Source organism: Macrotis lagotis, chromosome 1 (genome assembly GCF_037893015.1).
Source record: "Macrotis lagotis isolate mMagLag1 chromosome 1, bilby.v1.9.chrom.fasta, whole genome shotgun sequence".
Taxonomy (NCBI): domain Eukaryota; kingdom Metazoa; phylum Chordata; class Mammalia; order Peramelemorphia; family Peramelidae; genus Macrotis; species Macrotis lagotis.
The window spans coordinates 845,187,352-845,204,942 of NC_133658.1; the positions used below are offsets into that span (position 1 = coordinate 845,187,352).

Consider the following 17,591-nt stretch of genomic DNA (forward strand, 5'->3'; position numbering starts at 1 on the left):
TCCTTACCCCTCCACTTTTCAGACTTACTCTGACATGTAGGTATCGAATCACCAAGGCTCCACTTGCCATCAGCCTGACAGCGGATGACCCTCTGGCCTGTATAGTAGTAGCCAGGGTCACAGATCAACATCAGCTCTGCATTGAACTGGTACTGGGTCTCATAGGTCAGTCGCCACCGTCCATGTTCCACGCTGATGCTGCTGACATCTGGGCAGCTCACAGCTGTGCAGCCCCAAGTAAAAGAGAAAACACCAGGCATCTGTGTGGTGAAAGATCCTGCCTGGGGCTTAGAAAGCTAGGTTTCTCTACCCTTTCTACCTTTCTACTCACTGTGCAAATTCTCTTTAAAGAACACTTTGGGATCACTCTGGGTCACCAAGCCTAGTCATCTGGAAGGTGCATTCTACTTCTCCCTACTACCTTGTCTATGTTTCTTCCTTCATTAATGATGAGACTTAAAACTTACTGCCTCCAAGGAGACCTTTCCACATCATCTCTATGTGCCCCTGCCCCAAACACACCCAGCCACCACTTTCTTCCTGTGTATCTCCCTTGAGTTCTTAGACACTTAAGAGACTTACTCACTCACCCACACACTGCGGGGGGATGTTGTCATTGCTCCATACTCCAGTCTCCAGACACTCGGCAGTTGCCTCCGTGTTAGGCGACAGGTGCAGGCGAAAACCTTCATTGCAGCTGTACACAGCCTTGGTCCCTACTGTATATTCCTTGCCAAACACAATTCCATTCTTGGGGGCCTTAGGAATTCCACAGGAGAGGGCTGTCCAGGAGAGGGAAAAAATAAACTGCTATGTTGCTGCCAGGCTTAGTCCCTTCCCAGATCTTATCCAGAGGTCAGGGATATATCCCCTAGACCTAAGCTGACCAAAGAAATGAAGCCAAGCTTTGTCTGATGTCTCACTAAAATGGTAAATCAAAATATATTGTCTACTGTTTCAATAAAAATTCTAGACCAGAGGTGTCAAACATGCAGCCTATAGATCATCTGTGGCCTGCAACACTCCTCATTGTGACCAGATCCATCAGATGTAATTGTGAAATATTAACAAAATAAAGAAAAAAATATAATAATGTACAGATAATATTATTATGTGGTTTTCTAAATCAATATGCTGCTCCCAGGAATCCTAATCTACCAGTGAATGACCCCCCATTTATATTTGAATTTGACACCACAGCTCTAGACTGAAAGGGAGGCAGGATTGCCCTGCTGCCTTTGGGTAGAAAGATAGGTAGCATATGTTACTGTGGAACTCTGCTGGAATTTAAGAGGTAATAAAGACTTTGGAGTTCAAAAATAACATTAGGACAAATAAGGCAAAGATCTACTCAAAATAATCCATTCATTCACTTCAGCATTCAACAAATATTGAATATTTATAATAGGCAGGAAAAACACTATATTAGGTCCTAGGGGAGACATAAATATTAAATATAACACATTTTCCTGTCCTTAGACAACTAGTTCAGGGAAAAATTCAAAACAAGACACAAGAAGTACATAAAAATAGCCATGTCTGAGAAAGAAAAGATCTTTTTTAACTAAAGAAGTGGAGATTCGGTTACATGGAAAGAAGTGGTATCAAAGTTGATCTTGATAAATAAACAAAATTTCAATAGAAGGTAATGAAAAATGCGGTCAAGACATAAAGATCAATGTGAGCAAGATATGGAGGTGGGAAAGTTTAAGGAAGGGTCCACCTTCTGTCTTGGTCCTTCCTAACAACCTCAATCTCTTCCCTCCTTTGAAACCATAGATTTCTGTATCAAAAATGTGACACTTATTTCAACAGTCTTGTACAGAAAGTCACCTCATATTGTCCTTCGATATTTCTAACTACCTTCATTGCTATGTGCTATATAATTAAGTACCAAATCTCCATGATCCTCTTTATGAGATGCTTTAGAACAAAGTCAGTTCTCTAAACAATGTCATTTAGAAGGTCCTTTTTAAAGGCCCCTACTTCATGTTTTTCATTTTTTAAAAGTAATTCTCCCCCATTATATTTTAAATGCTCTAAAAGCAGGTCAACAAAGTATCAATTACTAGAATAGATATTATGAGAGCTATTTTTCTGGCCCTAAACATTTCTAGATATTGTTCTATGAAATGTAGTCACTTTAAAATAGATAATTCTATTGTAATCAAACTCTGCCCTGCTTATTTGTGTAAGAGAGGAAACAAAGCAAGAGAGAGGAAAGTAGTGGATGTGGTTCTTGGTTTAGATATTTGGAAGTGTCATAGATTATTTGAATTTTCTATAAATTTTCTATGAGATGCAAGTCTTCCCAGACCTTACTGAGGCAGCCACGGTGAGAAAACGAGATAAGAACCAGGTCACTAAAGATTGTGAAAAATAATGATTTAATAATACTCATATGTTATTTGCATTCTTGCAGTTTGACAATGAGCAACTCTGAATAAACTGGTCTACTTTCTCATTTGATCATAACCTATTTGTATCTAATCTTTGAGGTCTTTATCCATTATCTCCTTACAGGTATCATTTTGCTGGTCACAAATATGCCCACATCTTCCATATTTTAAACACAAACACACACAAACTCTTTCTTAATTCTATCATTTTCTCAAGTTTGCATTCCATCTCTGCTCCCTTTCAAAGTCAATCTTCTATACATCTATACCGTTCTATACTTGTTGTCTCCTTTCTTTCTTACTCCTTGTTCCTCTTAATTGAAACTGCACTATTCAAGGCTATCAAAGAGCTTTCTCTTTTTTAAGAATTCTGAAAATATATCTTCCAAAAAAAAGAATTTTTAACAACAAAGCAATTTACTTAAAAATATAAATTATAAATTTTACATGCTATCTTCAAAACTGCCCTACTGTCCTGCTTCTGTGATTCTTTTCTTTCTCTTGTAAATTTTTAAAAAAATTTTTTTAATTTTTAATTTTTTTAGGTTTTTGCAAAGCAGTGGGGTTAAAGTGGCTTGCCCAAGGCCACATAGCTAGGTAATTATTAAATGTCTGAGGTCAGATTTGAACGCAGTTACTCCTGACTCCAGGGCCGGTGTTCTATCCACTGCACCACCTAGCTACCCCCTCTTCTGTAAAATTTTAAAAAGATGATACAATGGTCTTGTTTAATGGGAGATAACCACTATTGCCCCCTCATCCCACTCACTACCCACTACTCTGCCATTGTCCCTAGAAAAAGGAAAGAAAAATAGTCCTCATAATAAACATAGTCAAGCAAAATAAATTCAATTCAAATGTCCAAAAGTTCAGGTCCCTGTATCTTGTTTCTATTATATATTTATTAGAAAGTAAGTAAAATGCTTTATCATAAGTGTTCTGGAAAAATGGATAGTCACTGCTTTAATCATAGTGGATAAGTTTTTCAGATTTTTCTTCTTTATAATATTTCCTTGTATAAACTGTCCTGGTCCTGGTTCTGTTCACTTCTCTTCATGACAAGTCAAACTACCAGAATTCTCTTACATCATCATTTGAGTCACTTCTTATGGCCAGTACTATAATACTCTATTATATTATATTATATTATATTATATTATATTATATTATATTATATTATATTATATACAACCATTTGTTCAGCCAATTCTCCAGTTGTCTAGGAGACAATTTAAGTTACTCCTTAGATTCTAATTCATATTCTCTTCAGAGTCAAGAAGTTTGTTTTGTGACTATTTCTCTTCCAAAATATCCTGTCTCTTCACCCTTATTTCCATGCTGAATTCCCTATTACCTGTTGTATTTGATTTATTTATACATCCAAATATTATTCTCCCCATCCCTTCTTTGATTGTCTATTTATTCTACACATTCCCAATTATGAAAATAGTAAGTTCCACATCTTCTTTCCTCTTTTAGTGTTTTCCTCCATAACTCTTCTTTCTCCTTCTCAGAGCCTTATAACCTTTGAAAATGGTTAAAAATTAAAAATTCTACAAGGTTTCTTTCTTCTCCATTAAAATGTTAGCATCATATCATTAATACAGTTCGTTTCAATTGCACAAAGATGTTTAGCTTTTTAGATTTCTCTGAACTCTTGTATTTGTATTTCAGATCCCTATATTTAGTTCTGGTTGTTTCATCAGAAATGTTTGCAAGTTCTTTATTCCATTAAAGCTCAACATTTTCCACTGTAGGATTATACTGTGAGAAAAGTTATTCTTGGCTTAAGCCTATTTTGTTTTGCCTTCTAGAACACTGTATTCCAATACCCTTTCCCATTTTGAGTAGATGTTACTATTTGATATGTGATCTTTACTGTAGACCTTTTCCATCTGAACTATTCTTCCTCAATACCTACAGTGCTTTTTAAAAAATTTGATGTGGTAGCTCTTAAGTTAAACTAGAACATTTAGGGGATTTTCTTCTTGTTAATAGTATAAAGTTTCGGGTCTTTTGTGATCCTGACTATAGTTCTTTGGCACTATAACTGCTTGGCTATGAAAATTATGCTTTTGGGATTTCTTTCAGGCAATGATTTTATTTTATTTTATTTATTGCTTTCTAGATCTAACAATTTTCAATTCTGATTACTTTAATTAAACTATTTCTCATAGGGCCCAGGTTTTTTTTTTTAATTCATGACTTTCGGGCAGCTAGGTGGCAAAGTGGATAGAGCACCGGCCCTGGAGTTAGGAGTAACTTGAGTTCAAATCCGACCTCAGACACTTAATAATTACCTAGCTGTGTGGCCTTGGGCAAGCCACTTAACCCCATTTGCCTTACAAAAACCTAAAAAAAAAATTCATGACTTTCAGGGAGTTCCTGATTTCTAAATTTTCTCACTCTCCCCTGTAGTCTAGGTCAGTTGTTTTTAACATCTGATAGCTTAAATTTCCTCTATTTTTCAATCCTTTAATTTTGTTCTGATATTTTTTACTATCTTACAAATCATTGATTTCTGTTTGATCTATTCTAGTTTTCATGGATTAAATTCCTTGGGTAAGGTTTAACCAATTTCTCTCCTAAGCTACTTATTCTCTTTCAAACTTTTTCTTCCTGAACTTTTAGTTCATATTTTATCTCTCGGTTTGATAGTTGATGTATGTAGTCCTTATAAAAATGATTGTTTCCCCTTTGAATCTCATAGTTGTCATAAGATTAGATTTGCAGTAATTTTTGATACTGAATGCTGTTTTTTTCTTATCTAAACTTCCAGATTTAATTTTTGAATTGGGGCTTTCTCTCAGGGCCAGGTTCCACCCCTAGCAGATTTTTGGATGGGTTAGTTGGTCTAATTTGTTTTTACTTTTTGTATCCTGAGTCCTTGTATTGACCTCTTCTTCTTGGTATTTGGCTCTCCTGGATTTTGGGTGTTCATAACCTGAGTTTTTAAGGTATATCAAGGCAAAGTTTTAGGGACCTCAGAACTTCTCTCCTTGAGTTGCCTTGTTCTGAGTATAAGGACATCATTTCTTGTGTTTGTACACAGAACTTTGCACAACACATGTGTCTTTTTTATGGTTCCACTGAAGGTCTAGGGGCTGGGAGATACTAAGAATACACTTTACAATTTATTGCCTATGGGTTTCTGGATCCTTGGTTTTTGGTGTTCTAGGGCAGAAGTCACTTTACTTTCTTACTGAATTTAAAATAAACCTTTTTTGGTTTAGTGTGAAATTTAGGGTTTTACTATATAGTAGATATGGGGAACTGTATGGTCTCTCTTTGGTTCAGACAGAGGAAAATTTATTTTCCTTCACCTATGAACTCTTACTTTCTAATTCTAATGACTTTTTCTAATCCTTCATTTTTCTTTCCCTTTCTGTAGTTTTCTTTTTTTTTTTTTAAGGTTTTTTGCAAGGCAAATGGGGTTAAGTGGCTTGCCCAAGGCTACACAGCTAGGTAATTATTAAGTGTCTGAGGCCAGATTTGAACCCAGGTCCTCCTGACTCCAGGGCCGGGGCTTTACCCACTGTACCACCTAGCCGCCCCTGGCCACCTAGCCACCCCTGCGCCACCTAGCCACCCCTGCTCCACCTAGCTGCCCCTGTAGTTTTCAATACTGCTGAATGCTCCCTTTTTTTCTAGATATCCTTTTCTCCCTGATTCCAAACACAATGGTCTATCCTACTCTACCTTTTGCCTGTGACTTCTCTGACTCAGGCTTCTCTTCTGAATCATCATTTCTATCCCCTATCCTATCTATGATATTTAAAATCCATCATGATTTAACTCCAATTCATCTCTCTGTCTTGACTGTACCTTATTTCTCTTCGCTCACTCGATGTTCTAGACAAATTGCCTATTTGTTGTTCTGTGTTTATGACATTCTATCTCCTACATCCATATCTTTTACAAAGAACCTTCCTCATGCCTGGAGCATTTTCTCTCTTCACATCCACATCATCTTGGAATCCGTTTAATTTCTTTCAAGACTTAAGTTCAACTACAAGCTGCTACTCTAATTTTTTAGTTGGTAGTGTTTTTCCTTGGCACCACCAAGAAATTACATTCCCATTTTATATATTTTTTATTCATTTATCTATGTCCTATATTGCTTCCTCCAACAAAATGGTAGTGGTTGTCCTTCATTCCTGAAGAGGACCAAATGATATCACTTTGTTAGAGTCAAATTACAATGTATCTGACTGAAGCTGATTAGACTTTATATTCTACTACAGGTCAGGCACAAATAGTCCATGTGAAGATTTGTATCAGATTCTCCAAATTTGTGCATCTTGCATTTCTTTTGAGCTACTTCATTTCTGCCTTGCTCATAGAGGCACATCACCTTCTCTAATGACAGTACCATGCTGAGTGGCCTTGTGCTGGTGTTTCCAATGTCATACAATAAATTCCAAAGTTCTTGAGAGAAACTTAACAAAATATGTTCCTTGAAGGTGAGCAAGACATTCTTTTTGTCTGAATCCTAAGGGACCAATATAGAGGCTAGTACACAAAAAGTGCTTAAAAAATGCTTATTTTCTTGAAACGGAACTAAGTTCAATTGCAGAATAGAGCCACAAGGAATCTACAACTTGGTGTACAGCAAAGTTAAATGGTTCATAAAAAGATTAAACTCTTTAGACTGGTTTAACTGGCAATATGGTAGTACAGACACATTAGTGGGCATTGAGAATACACAGACCAAAAAAATGAAATCATCTTAGCTCTGAAGAAATTTACATTTACTGAGACAAATAATATGTGCAGATAAGTAGACACCAAATAATTCCTGTAAGATGATAACTTGGAGACATCAGAAAAGGTATTCTGTAGGAAGCAAAATTTGGATTGAGCCAGGAAGGAAACTAGGGCTTCTATGAGGCAGTGCATTACAGATATGGGAGACCTATGTAAAGAATGGCCCTAAAGAATGGACAACTGCTAATTCCCCTTTCCTCCTTGTATTGATACTTGAAGTCCATTGAACTTAAGATTTCTGAGTATACCATTTTTATCCATGACTTGTCCCCCTGTTTGTTTCATTTTGGGCCTTTAAATTTCCTTGTGATTTTTAAAATACATTGGAATAAATAAATGCTTTATCTAATTCTGTCTTTTGCTAAATTAAGATCCACACCTATTGGTACTTCCCCTAAATTGATTTTTGAATCCCTAATTTCTCCAGTGAAATGAAGTCCTATATCCTCAATTGTCTACTAGAGGACACTATCAAAATAAGTTATCAACATTTCCTGTATGAAACATTAATACTTCTAACTTGACATATTCAAAGCAGAACTTCCCATTTCCATTTCTGTTGATGCAAAATTCCAGTAATTCATATTTATAACTTCAGACATCACTGACTCTTTCATCCTCTATAATCAGTTAGTTACCAAGGCCTACCTATTCTTCCACTTTAGTAGCTCTTATATTCATTCCCTTTACTATACTTATACCACCACTCTAGGGTTCAGGTCTTCCTGGTCTTATCTGGACTAGTATACAAGCCTTCTACTTTATTTTCCTGTTTTCAGTGCCTTTCTTCTCCAATTCATTCTACAAACAGCTTCCAAAAAGATCTCCAGTACCTCCCTGGTTGTTGCCTTTAGAATAATATGAAAACTCCTCTAGCTAATATATGAAGTTTTTCCATGAGCTAATTCCAACCAGATTTCTGTATTTCTATAGTTCATATATATAGATATAGATATAGATATAGATATAGATATAGATATTTAAGGCAACAAGAGTTAAGTGACTTGCCCAAGGTCACATAGCTAGGCAATTATTAAGTGTCTGAAGCCAGATTTGAAATCAGGTACTCTTGATTCCAGGCCTGGTGCTCTATCCACTGTGCTACCTAGCTGCCCCTATATTATTTTTAAAAATAAGTTTTTATTGATATTTTCTGTTTCCTATATCACCATACTACCCCATGTATCCTTCTCCCCAACACTCCCTTCCAGAGAATCATTCAATAGGACAAATGATAAGTTTTTGGAGAGGAAAAAGAATCAGCACAATTTATAGATACATTGAAAAAGTCTGAAAATATGAGCAATGTGTAACAGCTGGAGACTACCTACCTCCACAAAAGAGCAGGTTTGGGGGGGTATCTCTTCATCTTTTCATTTGAGTCCCATTTACTTTTTATAATTTTGTTACATTTATTTTTGTCTTTTTTGGTGCTATTTTCCTTTCTATTTACATGATTATAGTTACCATGTATATTCTTTTTTTCTTTTGCCTAGTTCATTTTGCATTAGTTCATAATGATCTTTTCATGCTTCTCTTACATTTATCTCATTTAATTTCTTACAGTATAATAATAATATATTACATTCACATAACACACTTTGTAGCATCTCCTTTGTTACTAATTCTTGTTATTACAAAAATGTTGTTACAAGTATTTTTTAATTGTTTTGTGTGTGTGTGTGTGTGTGTGTATGTGTCTGTATGTGTATACTTTTTTTTTTATTAATGGCTTCAAAGAGGTTCAAAGAGCATGGACATTCTATTCACATTATTTGTATAATTCTCAATTACTTTTCGAAATGACTGTACTATTTTATAATTCTACCGGTATGCCTATCATCCCACAATCTCTCTATTGTCATTTTCCTCAATTTACAGGTTGTGAAGTGAAACCACAGATTATTGTATTTGTATTTCTCTTATTATTAGTGATTTCAGTGATTATTTCAAGATGTGGATACTTTGCAGTTCTTTTAAGAACTATTTATTCATATCCTTCAACCATATATCAATTATGGAATGGTTATTAATCTTAAATAGTTTTATTAACTATTTGCATATCTAGGATACCAAACCCTTATCAGAGAAATATGATGCAAATTTCCCCTTTGACTACTTCCCTTATCCTAGATGTATTGATGCTGTCTGTGCAGAAGTTTTACAGTTTCAAGCTCCCTCTGCTGCAAACATATTATCATGTTCTTTCATGTATTTAATTTTAGTCTTTTTAAAAGTGGCCCTGTTCTCATTGGCTCTCTTCCCCTCATTCATGATTGCCTCTTCTCATTTAATATCCCTTTCTCTTTAGGGTTTTTTATTGGTTTCTTTTTTTTCTCCTGTTTTTTTTTTCCTGGTTATATATTTCTTCCCTCTCTCATTTCCTCTCAGTCAAGTAGATTCCTCCTTTCTCTCCTCCCCTTTAACTGGTCCTGTTCCTTAGTTTTTAAATTTCAATTGTTATACCCTTTCCAAAAAGGATTTCTCTCACCATAATAATTATCTATCTTCTCATTCTATTTACTTGATCCTCATTTTCTGATTCTATAATTATTTGGTCTCTTTTTTCTCTGTATTCTGCATGCAATTAAACCTTCCAAGGTACACATTTAGGGCTCTCTCCATCTCTGCCTTGGAAAGCTTGACCCATGGATTCCTCTTTTCCATTTTATCTCTCAAAACAATGTAAATTATTTCAGGTATCAGAGAGGATATGGCCATGTAATAGGTTTGTTCCCCTAGCATACAGACCGCCACTGATCTATGCTCTTGTTGACCTTCTTTGCTTTTCTACATAAACCTGGAAATCCCCATCCTGTGTTCATGCTTTCCTCCAAAGGCAATCTTCCTCTAAAGTAATCACCAATGAAAACAGTAGACTTTTAAAGCATCAAAGTATCACCTAGAGAAAAATCATCATTTCTCTTTATCAACCATTTCTACTCCCTCTTCCAAAGTAAGATCTCCTTCAATTATCTCCCCTTTTCAATTCTAGCCCCCCACTCTTCACTCCTCTTTAAGCTTTTTTTTTTTTTTTTTTTTTTTTAAGAATTTTCAAGGCAATGGGGTTAAGTGGCTTGCCCAAGGCCACACAGCTAGGTAATTATTAAGTGTCTGAGGTCAAATTTGAACTCAGGTATTCATGACTCCAAGGCAGTGCTCTATGCACTGCGCCACCTAGCCGTCCATTTAAGCTATTTTCTTTCTGAAACCACAGAAATCATTCTCCCCTTTGCTAGTGCTTGATTTGACCTTGATACACAATTCACTCTATCTCTCTACTCCCCTTTCTCTTTCTAGGTATCCTCCTATATTGTAATTTAGTCTCCCAAAAGAAACACTGACCTTTAGGGCAGACAGTTTCTGTTTATAATACCTCCTTCTTTACTGTTACCTCTGCTGTACTTTTACCTCACCCCTAACTTCCTGTGTACATTTAGAAAGAAATCACTTACTGTTCTCTCTGCTATCACTCTGCTGCTATTATTGTCCTTGTCTGTTCCATTTATTCATTCCTTCTACATTCCTGCTGTTTGGGGTGTTTAGAAGGCAAATAATTTCTTCAGTTCTGATTTTCTTTCTTAAAATGTTTCAAACTTTTCTTTACTATTTTAGGGCTATGGGATTAAGCTTGGCTATGTAGATAGGTCACCTAGGGTTGTACCCTGGGCTCCACTGTTGTTTGGAGTACATTATTCCATTCCTTCATCCTTTTCATAGTGAATGTAGAAGTGACTAGTGTTATCTTGAATGTTCTTTTTTTCTTTTGTTTTGGTTTGTTGAGAATTTGAAATTATTTCTCCTAATGCCTTGTAGAATTTGTCATTTTTAGTTGAATTGTTACATTTAATCACTATAGGTCTTGGCTTTAAAATAATAATTTAATTTTTTTCTGGAGATTATTTGTGAGTGTGTTTAATTGGAATTTTGTTTTCTATATTTAGAAGTTCTGGGCAGCTCTCTTCTATTATTTTCTTCATTATGACATTAAGGTTTTATCCTGTCATTTACTCTGGGAGACTTATGATCCATATTGTCTCTGTGCAAACTGTCTTCAAGTTCAGTATATTTTGCTAGCAGAATGAACATAATTTCTTTTAATGTCTTTTCTTTTCGCTTCTCTTCTTCTAGGTTGTCCACTTCTATATATTTGCTTTTCTAATCTAGTATTCTCTCCTTTGTTTCTTTGGTGAGGTTTTCTATTGAAGACTCAAGTTTTTCCTACTCTGTCCATAATTTTTGCTATGAATGACATAATTCTGGTCTTATAATTTTCATTTCTCAATTACATCACAGGAATAGCATGCTGTGATTGCAGATGTTTCTCAAATTCCACAAGGTTCTCTATCTTAACAATTGTTGAATCATTTCATTTCCCCTTTACATGATATTATAAGAAGCAAAGAATATCAATAAAAACTTATTTAAAAATAAATTCCCAGGACCTGTTCACTTATATGTAGTTATTAAGTTACTTGACTTCTTGGATTATCTGTTTTCTCATTTGTAAAATAAGAAGATTAAACCAAAGATTTTCATGCTTCTATAGTTTCTAACTTCTTTATTCAGTTCAAATCCTATTGTGCTATTATCTTGAGATGTGTTTTTGTGAACTGTCAAAATATCCCTAAGTTTTTAAGACTGATTTTGCTGTGTCTGAGAAATATCCCTGTTAATTATTCTAAGGAAATAGCATAAAGGTATGACTGAGACTGTGGTCTTTGATAGCCCTTGGGCAATCTTCCTGGAATTGGATACAAGGAGTACAAAAGAATGATGATTGGCCCCAGTGACAAGGAGACAGACAGCTAGAGCCCCCGCTTAGGATACTACAAACCATGAACCTTGTATGTGATGGGAATTAGGAATCTAGAGAACTGTTATCTGGCATCTGGTTTGTGTGTGGTCTATAATCTACTTATAAACTTCCCCACTAATAGTGGGGAAGGGGAATGATAGGGAACCTCTCTGCTCCCCAAATGATCAGTTGTTCACTATGCCAATTTACTGAACATTTTACACTGATACATATATGTATGTTGACACATAGAAACATATACATGCTGAAACATACATGCACAGAAATATACCATCTAGCCTCTCCCATCTCCTTCAAAACTCTAAAACGGAGCATTCTCACATTACCTGAGCCCTTTGACACATGAGTTCATTTTTTAGATGCTGATTAGAAGTGTTATCACAAGTCTTGTCAGGATTGTTTTTGAACATATAAGTTAGCACTGATAGGTCCTCTCTGGTGTGTGTATTAATTTTGTCTTCCTAACTAGATAAAGTTACAACTATGTCTTCCATTTCCCTACATTTCCCATAGTATGTGACATAGGATTAAGAATATTCCGGCATTCAGCAAATATTGAACAAAGTTTAAAAAAAACAAATAAGCAATAGAATATTCTGTCTTCCCAAGACCCTTGTTCTCACCTTGACAGAGAGGAATGGCCTCATTCCACATGTAATAGCCCTGGGGGTGCCAGGAACATATTGCCTTGCTGTGTCCAACCAGGCGGTAGCCAGCATTACAACCAAAATGAATTGACCCCCCAGGATGGGTACTAGGCTGGCCTAAAATAGAGCCATGGAGTGGAGGGCTTGGGACACTGCAGTAGGGAGCTGAAGGAGGAGACAAAAAGAGAAAGAAGGGATCTTTGGGACTTAGATAAACTTCAAAAGCTGCTTAGCATTACAGAAGAAAAGAATGCCTCTCATCATCAGGTACAAAGAATTGGTCAGTTTAGTTAAATGAACTAATGGGTCAATTCAATTCAGACAATGAATCTAGTTATGCTGACACAGACAGAGTTACACCCCGTAACACAAATTAATTCATTTCCCAAACAGCCCAGGGCAAACAGCAATTTAAATAGGTTAGTTGCAAAGTTGATTTTTTGGTGAACTCTGGATTCTTATTTGTAATGGGTCTAAGGAAGGAAATAAGGAGAACTAGAATGTGTGAAATTCACAGAAAATTAATAATCTCCCTTGAGTCAATAGCTTTTGTTTTTTTCCCCATCAAAACTTTTCCAAGTTATACTCATGATGCATTTGTGACTCCTACTCAGGGGACATGACCAAAGGGTATGTCCTTCCCCTTCTCCTTCCCTCCTGTCTTGGCCCTTGCCAAGAGAGTCTGAATCAGGGATTAGAAGAGATATAAGGATCATTTCTGATGAGTTGATATGTGGAAGAGGAAAGACACTTGTTCTGGATGGTCCCAAAGGGAAATTATAGAAAAGCAGAACTATGACCAATGAAAGAAAAATCAGAGCTATTCAAAATTTTTGGAATGAACTGCCTTTGAAGGCATTGAATACTCCATATCCCAGGAGGTTTGCAGGGCACAGACTAAATGGCTTGACTATACAGTGAATTCATGATTCAGGTAGGGATTGCATTAAATAGTCCCTACAACCTCTTCCACTTCTGTGATTGAATGATTCCTGGTGGTAATATCTACTGCTCTCCCCAATTTTTTGACTTTGCCTGAGGGTAGCTCTGTTTCCTGTTTAACTTATGAATAGGAATTGTAACATTTACAAACTGAAAGAGACTGTAGAGGTTGATTGGTCCAACTATGACCTGGAAAGAATCTCCTCTACAATATGTCATATTTAAGAGATGACCCTCAGATTTAAAAATACAACTATTAATAGTAAAATCTACATGAACATGCTCATCAACTATTTGTGTTGCTTTTATTAGTTAAAAACTAATTAGCTCAGTCCCTTCTAAATAGGTTCACTGAGACACTGAAGTTTTCTGCTTAATGCAGATACTAGGAATTAAAAAATAAAATAATTTAAAATTATTCTTTGGGAAAATCAATGAAAGCATATGCCTTTTTTGTTTTGTTTTGCTTTTTTGGCCCCTGGATCAGGAATTCACTGCTACAAAGCTATCTTGCTGTCTCTTTTTGGTGGAAGATCTCTCAAGGCTGGAAAGGGATAAAGTGGAACAGAAAAATGAGTCAGCAAAGTGTAGTAGAAAGTTTGATAGATAAGGAAGCAATGAGCTTGGGTACAAATTCAACTTTTTAAAAAAATTATTTCTGTAAGGTTATGGGGTTAAGTGACTTGTCAAGGTCAAATGCAATTTTTTAAGAGTTAGTCACTTTGTGGCCCAAGCATTGACATCTTTGTGCTTCAGTTTTTAAACAAACAAATTGGGGCTAATAACATCACCTATTTTACAATGCTGTGACACTTATGTACAGTAATTATATATTATGTATATATGAAGTGCTATATATATATATATATATATATGTTGGTTCTTTTTTCCCCTTAGGCCTGCTTAAAAGCCTCCCCTTCCCAGATTTGCCTAGGCTATTTTTACCTCACACTTACAAGGGCTTCTGAAAGGCAGACTGGTCTTTAAAATATTAACACTGGGGAGAACTAGGAAGATTCCCTTACCCCATCTTGCAGCCCTAAAATATTTCTCCCATATATAGTTTTCTAAGCTTGAAGTGAAAGCAACAGACAGTGATTTCATTTGTGTTTTTGTTTTTAAGGATTCTATCAAAATTCAAATACATTGTGGACAAAAATATCTTTAGCTATTATCAGATAATTCCTAAAACTATCAATTTATTTTTCTAAACAAAGTCTTGTGAATAAGAGACAGCAAAAAAATTAGGATGGGAAATATCTTTGAATAGGAGATGTGAGGCATCAGAACAGGAGAGACTAGTATCATAATTTCAGGGCTGGAGTCCCATTTCACAAGGTTGAATGGATGAAAGTGAGAATTATTAATTATCCTAGAGGAACTCCTTCAACATTCTAGATATATAACAAAAGGAAGGAGAGTTCAAGGGGAAAAACCAAAGGGTTAATTTCTTGCTCTGGACTCTTTCCTCCTATACTCACCAGCATAGCGAATCTTAAAGCCCTTCCGATTGTAGGCATGGTCTGAGGACCAACGCAGGTACACACTGCTTCCTGAGCTGGTGACAGTTAGGGGTGCTGAATAATTTCCACTTAAGGCTATCAATAATGGACTCTGACCTGATGGACCTGAGGGTAAGAGGGAGACATGTACATAGTAAGTCTGACAGGAGGCATAATGGAGCATCTTGACTAAGGGATTGAATTATCAGAAAGGAGTTGACCACTTCATCTTCCCATCTTTTGAGTTAGGGGCCCTTGTTTTTGTTTTACATCAAATTGTTGGTGGGTCTTCATCTCTGTCATGGTGGGGAAAACCCAACTGCTCTTCTTACCTTGCAAGTCTATTGCAAGGATCAGTTAAAATCAACAATACAAAGTGGTTAGAAAAGTGCAAAACTCAACAAAGCTTATTGTATAGATTGTTATTTAAATGTGAAGCAACATAATCATTGTCACTATATAACTTCTGGTCCATATCATTGTTCAGTATTGCTAGTCATCTTTATGTCTCTTCCTCAACTTATCAGCCTTCTCAGAGTGAGAGAAAGAAGTTCATGTCTCCTGGAAAGACACTTTTTATATACTGTAGAAATGTGAGCTATTTTAGTTATGAATAGTAATAATGGATTGTTTCATAGATTGTCATAGTCAAAAAATTCATCACCTAGTGACCATCCCACTGGTGATGAACCTCTCCATACCTGGCAAGTTGGTCATCAGTTCAGAGATCAGTCTGTCACTGTGATTTTAAAGGGCAATAAAAATAAGTATGATGGGTTTATGTCGGCTTCAACATATTCCATAACATGATATATGTGCTATAATTGGCATAAGAGACATCTTCAAGGTAATATATGATTGAAAAAAGGGACAGGTCAGTGATATAGTGAGATCTGAGAAAAGAAGGAATGTCTTTCAAAGTACTGGTCCACACGAATATTAAAAGGGATGTTTCTAGAACATTGAATAGAACCTTTCTGGACCGTGTATAAATGAAAATGGCTAAGCACAGTTCAGGATAAGAGGCTATATGAATAGGTTATTATTTTCATTATGTAAGAATGAAATTAGAGATATACTGGATTATAATAAGGGGAAGATAGAAGATTCTTATCATGTAGAAATCTTTTAGGACACCTGGTCCAATAATGAGGCACTAATTCACTTGGATAAGATACATGGTTTTAGTGGGACAAACACCTCAGGGAAACATTTATTTTCACAGGGAAATTAGAGAGATAAAGTTGCCTGGAAGAATGTCCTCCCCTACCCCAAATGTCCCTGGAAATGTTCTGAACACTTCTCACTTGTCAAGAATATGGGAACATCTCGAGAGGATGAGATGACAACCTCTTCTGCTCCTATTAATCAGGAACAAGATATTGTCTGAAATCTGGTCCTCCCTCCAAGCTTTGGAAACCTATCACCTTCCTTCATCCCTAGCCCTTAGATATCTTACAGTCACTTACCATCAAAAATCTCAAACTCATCATATTGTTTTTCACTGAGGAAGTACTCCACTGTGAGGGAGACATTATAGCCAGGCTCTACTCTCACCACCCAGGAGCAAGTCTGGAACTGAGGGTAGCTTCCTGGGTAGCTCTGACTGAGAATCACTCCAGTAGAGTCTGTCAAGAGTTCATCCATTGGGCATCGCACTTGGAGAAAGAAAAACAAAATCATTAATAGCTACATATTAATGAATTGTGAACCTTTTGTAAAGTTCCCAAGGAATTAAGGCAAGTATAGGAGCTGGAGGGAGGAGATGGATGTGAGAAGCTCCCAAAAGACTTCCAGTCTCATATTAGACCACAATACTCACTTTAGTAGGGGGACTTAGATTACCCAAACTCTTATTATACCACATACAGTAATCTTTGTATTGATGAACTTCATAACAGCTTTAAAATGGACTTTTCCTATGACCACAGAGTGTACTCTTAGGCCTGTGAAATCATCTGGTCAAAGATAAAGTGGGTCTTATTGCCTGACCTGTGATGTTTGTGATCCTTCTTAAGTGGAGGAAGTTCCCGCACCAATAAAATTATGTATGAAAATAATTTTAGAATTGGAAGGGTTCTCAAGAGTGCATCTGATCCATATCTAGTCTATATGATAAAAGAACCCTTTATACCTGACAAGTGGTCATTGAACTTTTGCTTAAAATCTTCAAGCAAGTGAGGATGTACTTCTCCCAGGGGCAATCCTGTCACAGTAGTGAAATGTGAAGTAAGTACCCATGGAAAAGATTATTACATGGCTTAGGTTTATACTTATTGAATAGTTCTTGCATCACAAAATTTTATCAACAGCCCTGATTATCTGTGTCTTTGGAATGCACTGCATAATTGCTGTTAGCAGATTTTTCTTTCCTAGTGACAACCTTGAAGAAGGCTCATGGGAAATCTCCTAGAAGATGCAAGTCAGCCTAGGGAAACCAGCCTAGGTTAAAAATTGATTTCCTCATAATCCACTAACAGCAGAAGCAAATACTTAAAAGTTTAATAATTTTCAG

General features: G+C 36.1%; 1 protein-coding gene across 1 annotated transcript in view; it reads right to left on the bottom strand.

Moving 5' to 3' along the window:
- The window catches only part of LOC141508065 (CUB and sushi domain-containing protein 2), a 619,633-nt gene that overhangs the window by 60,927 nt on the left and 541,115 nt on the right, over positions 1-17,591 (bottom strand). Inside the window, exons 45-49 of the mRNA XM_074216347.1 lie at positions 16,546-16,734; positions 15,056-15,202; positions 12,609-12,797; positions 591-782; positions 29-223 (exon numbers count right to left, since the gene is read on the bottom strand). Coding sequence (XP_074072448.1) covers positions 29-223; positions 591-782; positions 12,609-12,797; positions 15,056-15,202; positions 16,546-16,734 — 912 coding nt within the window. The remainder of the gene's footprint in view (positions 1-28; positions 224-590; positions 783-12,608; positions 12,798-15,055; positions 15,203-16,545; positions 16,735-17,591) is intronic.